Source organism: Rattus rattus, chromosome 10 (assembly GCF_011064425.1).
Source record: "Rattus rattus isolate New Zealand chromosome 10, Rrattus_CSIRO_v1, whole genome shotgun sequence".
NCBI classification, from domain to species: Eukaryota; Metazoa; Chordata; class Mammalia; order Rodentia; family Muridae; genus Rattus; species Rattus rattus.
Window position 1 is genome coordinate 58,820,344 of NC_046163.1, and position 6,983 is coordinate 58,827,326.

The 6,983-nt window shown below is 51.9% G+C and overlaps 1 protein-coding gene across 1 annotated transcript in view; it reads right to left on the reverse strand.

Moving 5' to 3' along the window:
• The window catches only part of Stum (stum, mechanosensory transduction mediator homolog), a 50,719-nt gene extending 48,697 nt beyond the window's left edge, over positions 1-2,022 (reverse strand). Inside the window, exon 1 of the mRNA XM_032915166.1 lies at positions 1,653-2,022. Within this exon, the coding sequence (XP_032771057.1) occupies positions 1,653-1,854 (202 nt within the window). The 5' untranslated portion in view covers positions 1,855-2,022. The remainder of the gene's footprint in view (positions 1-1,652) is intronic.
• Positions 2,023-6,983: the final 4,961 nt, after the last annotated feature.

Sequence of the window (6,983 nt, forward strand, 5' to 3'; positions counted from 1 at the left end):
GTAGAGTGGAGGCTATCGGCTATCGCGGCAGCAGGCTTAGGGTAGAAAGTGCTTCACACTGAGGACACGCACTGGTGCAATCAGGAGCAGGTGGCCCTGATTACTTCCTTGGGCTGGTTTCCCACAAGCGCACTCCCCTCTCCAGCAGCACCTTAGTGCACCCCTACCCACCTGATTCTTTGTTTTCTCGAAGTCTATGTTAGGATGTTGTTAGTTCAATGCTTAAAATTCTAACAGCATGCACCATTGGTATCCTCAGGGAGACAGACAGGTGGTCTGGCTTTACTCTGGAGGTGGACATTGTTGACGCATGGACATTAACACCAGCTTGCCTCCCTGCAGTAGTTTATGGAGTTGGCCTGATGACTGGAACTGTGAGGCAGTCTGCTAGATTCATCACTCAGGGGAGAAGCCCAATTAAAGGCTCTGACTTTTCACTCAGATGGGACTCCTAGCCACAGCATCCCTCCAGGACTTAGCAGTCCAGGCAAAACCAACAGGTCCGGTTTGAGTGGGTGTGGCCTTCAAAATCACCACAGAAGAGGTCCCTGCTGAGCCCACTAGGAGCAAGGTCATGAGAAAGGCCAGAGTGAAACCAAAGGCCACTTCTCGCTGACCTCTGCTTTTGGGAACATTGCAACCATGCGCAGGCAACTAGCTGGCTGGCAGCGGCAGGCTCTCTGAAGAACACACGGGACGCATGGTTCTGCAGCCCTGCACGCTGCCGAGGGGGACACCTCCTTGGTGTGCAGGGTCCACTTGAGATCAAGTTGGAAGTGGGGGAGGGGCGTGCAGGCAGAGATGGGGGCTGGAGAGAGGCGATCAAGAAAGCTCTCATTCCCTAATTCTACTCACCCTTAGGCACTATTTGGGGACAGCAATGGCACTGGGGTGTGTCCGGGCAGCCAGAGCCTAATACAGACTTATTGAGGTGCAAGGCTCACTTTATTACCGGCTCACATACAGTCCAAATCCACATGCGTGCAAACTGAGTAATAAAATCACCCTCTTCCCTTAGTGTACTGCGGGGTGTCAGGGAGAAATGCAGGCACCAAGAAAAGAGACTCTGGCTAAAGAACTGTCACCTCCACAGGCCCTGCACAGTGCGAAAGCGTGACCTGGTGCAGCGTGTCTCCTGGAACTGTGTGTTGCCCTTCCCCCAGCTCAACTGAGTTCTCAGACTCCCTGGAGCCTGGTCAACCCATCACGGCCGTAAGTTCTTCCTGCTCTGGCTCTTCTGCTCCCAAAGTAATGGGATCACAGAAAGACCTGCTTGATGGGGAAGAAGGGCCAAGATTCCACTCTCCTGGACGGTAGCCTAGCCTGGAGCCGTCGGGTCTCTGCTAGGGGCCCCAAGATTCTCTGTTAAGTTTATAGCTCTTCTGTGCCTGGCCACCTCGCTTGTGGGTCGGAGACCTCCAGCGTGGTACCTCTCCTCTAGGATGCCCACTCCACAGGCTTCAGCCACCTGCTAGAGAACAACCGTGGGAGCACAGCCTGAAGCTGGTGGGCACATCCACGGGTCTAAAGCCAGCGCCTACCTCTGCTCTGCCCGCTCTTCAGGCAGCCCAGGTCACAGTGACCGCAGAGGTTAAAGGGGTCACAAGGGTCGTCCCCCTCACACACCCCCAACACACACACACACTTCTTACCCAATCCCGGCACGAAAGTGTTGAGGAAGAGACAGATGACAGCCACCGGGAAGGGCATGTAGGGGATGGCGGCACGCAGGGGTCCCTTCTTCTCGCGAACCTGCACGACCACCCCACTGGACGACGATGCCCCCCGGGGATCTGCCGCTGCCACTGCCGCCGCCGCCGCCGCCGTCTCAGCGTCTTTGTGCAAAGGCTCCATGGCTGGACGCGCTCTCCAGGAACCCGGCAGCCGCCCAGGGCACCAGGGCAGACGACGGCCGGCTGCGGGCTCCGGGCTGCGCGCAATGCGCCCTTCTCAGGAGGCCAGTGCGCTCCGGGTGCTGTGAGGCTGGCGGAGAAGCCCGCCCTCCCGCGCTCCACGCCCCCACTCCGGGCGGAGGGCGGGAGGGGCAGCGTGACACTTTGTGACAGCGCTCCCTCGCCCCTCCCCTCCGGGCCCCTTCCCCGCCCCCTCCACACCTCTCTGCAAAGCCAGCAATGGAGACCCCCGGCGAGGGAAGAAAGCGCAAGGATGCTGGTGGTCGAGGTACCTAGAGGGATGGACACGCCTCACCCTCCTTGCACAGGTGAACTGAGAACCTCACCCAAGGTCCTCAAGAGCTGGGCGTGCACGAGGCTGATCCAGTTGGAAAAGCCTCAAGGTTGAGTCTTCTGGAGTGTGCATTTAATGCAAGGGGGTGGGGGCTAGGGACGCGCGTGGAGCCTGAAACCTAGAAACACTCAGCGTTTCGAGTCACGGAGAAAAAGCAACGTGTTTCGAGTCACAGATGCTGATAGAACTGGAAGCGAGAAATGTAGCTTACAGTTTTATAAAAACCCATGCATGTCTGCAAGAGATGTTCCCTTCACGCGCCCACACACACACACACACACACACACACACACACACACACACACACACACACACACTGTCTCACGGAGAAGTTCACACACATAGAGACGAAGAACGGAAAGGAATGCTCCGGCTTGAGGGAGCGTGTAGTGGGAACCATGCCCTGACCAGTGCTCTGGGACATCTGGGCCGGTTAGAAATACCTGGTGAAGATGCGGTGAGCCCACAGCGCCCCCTGGTGTTGACGATGCACCAGTGGGAATAAGGGACTAGGCTTGGCAAGAGTCCAAGCCAACTGCCTAATTCGGTCTTCGCAAAAAGACCCTTCATCTACTCCTTGAAGAAAAAGTGAACCAATGAAAGTAACCTCCTCTAGCTGAACATGGTGCTTCGCGGCTGCAGTCCCAGCCCTCGAGAGGTGGAGGTAGGAGGCTCTCTTCCTAGCAAGTTCAAGACCAGCCTGAGCAAGACCACACTTCTAAGTAGATAAATATTTTAAGTCTACAAAGTAAGCCACAGTATTGTAGTCATTACAATGATAGTACCACAGAGCCAGTGACAAATATGGCGGACATGCTGTGACTCGTACCTTCCTACACAGCCAACTGTAGAGGAGCCATCAGTCACTAAGGCTTCTCCCAGAAAGTGACACAGGTCAAGATTTTATGATCAAAGGAAACTACTTGTAGGCGTGTTTTATTTTAAACATTTTTCACAGCATCCTCTGTTGGTCAGCGTCCCAAACTCTTAACCCCATTTGATGCTCCCCTTAACTGTACAAAGCATTCCACATTTCTCTAAAGCACAACGTCATCCACGATGATGTGAAGTCAGTGATCCCAATCCAAAACCAATGTGTATAAATGCCATTTCATATAAAGATCCAGAAACAAACCTCCATCCAATGAACACCCCTTTCCAGAATTTCTGGACCTCTTTTGGGGTCCCTCTATCTTTATTAGTTTCTGAGGAAAATGAACCCAGAGAAGGAAATCAATTTCTATTTCCCCAGTTTCCTTTGGCTGTCTTTGTCACACCCAGGCAGAGCCATTGTGGTTGCCCACACACAGAAGCCTATGATAGCAGGGAGAATCCAGACCTACAGTAGAGCTGGGCCTGGAGCTGCTAAGGTGGGCAGGAAGCTGGCTCGTGCTGGAGGGCAGAGGAATTGGGACTTTATTCTGCTGTCTGGGAATCGCTGACATTTTAAGTGGGCACAGGGCATCAGAAGTGTTCTATTTATCCCTACGATATAACAAGTGAACCTCCAATTGATCAGCTGGACATGGTCAGGGTTTTTTGGTTTTTTTTTTTTTTTTTTTTTTTGAATGATCATACTCTACGGTGAGAACATAAGAGAGGCAGCTTTTCTCCCTTCCGTTGTGTGCAGACCTACAGCTGGAAAACACAAATGGCTGGTGGCTGGAACTGTGGGGACCACAAGACCCACTTCTAAAAATATTCTCAGGTCACTGGCCTCAGTGAGAGAGCTTGAAAGCTGGATGCCCAGGAGTGGTCCTTATTGCCACCTCCATTGTCCACGTGACCTGGACCTTTTACAATAAAATATGGCTGCCAGTTTCTAAGAGAGAACTTGCTGAGAGGAGTTGTCCTGAGGCTAGAGACTGCGGAACCAAAAGAAGTACAACCCTCACTTCTCCGAAAGTTACACAGTATCCTTCTGCACCACTATGTTGCACACTCAAGCAACAATCTAGCAGACTTAAATACAGAGTAGCCCTCCTCTTAATGGAAGAAGGAGGACCCAGGCTTTAAAACCAACAGTGTGACTATGTCAGCTGGGCAGACCTCTTAGTCAAGTTAGGAGGACGGCTGGAGAGAATCAGGTCACATGCTCACAAGGACTGAGGTTAGATGGGAAGGACTCTTCCTGACCTATAAGCACAGAGAATGGGAGAGACGGCTCCCAGATGCTAATTGGACAGAATCAACAGACAGACCGGAGCTGCTGTGTTTGAGTGCACATTGCTTTCTTTTCTGTTTGCTGTCATCAAATGCCTGACAAAAAGCAACTTTGGGACAAAGGTCATGTTTTGACTTACAGTTTAAGAAAAGACAACTGCTATCTATCATGTCTGAGAGAAGGCATGGTGAGAGGATCATGAAGCAGCTTACCCTATTTAGCTCCTGAGAGTTGCTGGATTACCCTGAGGCTTTTTCCTTAGGCCCACACAGCTCCCCTGGCTCATTTCTCTCTGCCTGCCCCAGCCCTCTTTCCCACTCTCCTTGGAGTCTCTCCTTGCCACACCCTGACCCATTTTCTCTCCAGCTTTTAGCTTCTGCTCCTTTTCTATAACAAGCCAGCCTCACTCAGCCAATTACTCGGTGGCCCACTTAGCTCCTAATAAATCTATTAAGCTGTAATCAATCCTCAAGCATCCTTAAGACCAAGTCTCTTGATTAGACCTGGTGGTGATTAAGTCTGAGGGTCTCTGTAATTACCACCAAAAACCTGAACAATAAGTCAATTTGGTTGGCAGCAGGAGAAAACAGTTCATCTAGCCCTGCCCTGACCATGTAACCATCTGCCATCCTTCTCCTATGCCCTAAAGTCTGAGGATCAAGATCCCAGTACCTTCCGAGGAAGCAGTCTTTGAGATGGACATGAAGCCTGCAGAATTCTAACTCCATCACTGGTGAGGATGTCCATCTTGTAGATCTTGCATAACCAATTTCTCTCTATGCACTTCCAAGATCTCTTCCCTACCACGTGTGCACAGATAGAGCAGGACTTTCTGGAAGATGTCAGTCTCTGAACTGGTCTGGAAATCCCCTGTGATGTGGGGCCCATTTTTGACAGTAACAGAAGTGGGCTGCAGGCTTCGGTGACCTGACCAGAGGGGGCATTGTGGAAAGGGGTTGCTAGGAAACACAGATGATGAGTATACCCTGGAAACTGAAGGTCAGGCTCCCCACCCCCACCCCACCTCACCAAAGCACCAAGTACAGATGGAACAAGGACACTTCACAGAGACAGAGACGCCAACCATACCTCTCCCTCTCATCTGAGCATTGTTAAGATTAAGCCTGGCTTCCATAGTCCTAACTCTACAATCCATGGCTGGCAGAAGCTGGTACATCCCAAGCAATCGTCCAAGTGCTAACCACACCCTGACACCCCACAATTCACTGATGTCTTCTCAGAAGTGGGAATCCCAGAACTGACTCTCCAAACTGAGGACAGCTGGGGAAATGGAGGCAGGATGGGCAGTAGGAAGTGACAATAAAGATAGGAAGTGCTTACCTTTGACCTTGGAGATCATCTTTTCCATACAACAAGAGCGGTGTATTGGTCAGTTTTCTTTCACTGTAACTAAACATCTGAGGTACTACGTTTGTAAACAGAATTATTTTGGCCCATGGTTTCAGAGGGTCCGGTCCATGATCTATTGGCCCTTAGATTTCACCTCATGGTGGGAGGATGTGGTGGGGCACATTGGTTTAAGAGAACAGAGAGGATAGAGTCCCACAGTCCTCTTTGACAACATAACCACCGATAGCCTAACAACTCCTACAAGCGTCTTCCTCTTAAAGGTGCCACTACTGCCCCATAGTGCCAAGGTAGGGACCAAGCCTTTGGCACATGGGCACTGGGGAAGATTCTAAATCCAGTAGACAGCGAATCATGCACAATCAGACAACAGTGGCACAAACAATATCCTACAAAACAAGCAAGGAAGAGCTGAGGCCATAGTTCACTTGGTGTTGCTTAGCACGCATAAAGCCTAGGATTTGACCCCAGTACCACAAAAACCCAGCACAGTAGCACATACCCATAACCCCAGCACTTGGGAGGTTGAGGGAAGAGGATCAGGAGTTCAAGACTATCTTCTCTGACGTAGAACGTTCAAGGCCTGCCTGGGATATCTGAGACCCTGACTGAGACACAAAGAATAAGACAAACAAAACAACAACAACAAAAACAGCTGAGACAACAGGTGCTGGGCGGCACCCACGAGGCACCAAGGATGGCTCAGCAGAGACCAGTGCATTAGTGAGCTACAGTCAGGTCTGTCCCTGCAGCCCTCTGGGAGGCCTGGTCCCTCAGCCCCTAGCCAGCATCCCTGACCAGCAGCTTTGAGCTGCCCGGCACAGCGCCCCAGCCTTCTCCTGCCTCACGAGGCAGCACATTGGCCCCAGCTGCTCTGGCACGGGTTGCGTGGTCCCCTGCTTCCTGTGATGACACATGGGGACACGAAGCTCTGTTATTCTGGCAGGCACCACAGACTGGTCTCTCTCAGCATCTAGTTCCTGGCGTAGGTTGATTTGTTTCTCTCTTTACCACCCGGCACGTATGTCAGTACCTCCGAGGCTTGGCAAGGTGGGGGAGGGGGTGCTGCTATACAGCAAAGGGAGCCAGAATTCTAAGGGGCAGGCAGCCCTTTCTGCCCTGTTCCCAGAACCCTTAACACCTCTCAGGACAATTGGGACATTCTTGGGAACCCTAGCCATGACTAATCCCAACCGTGACTATG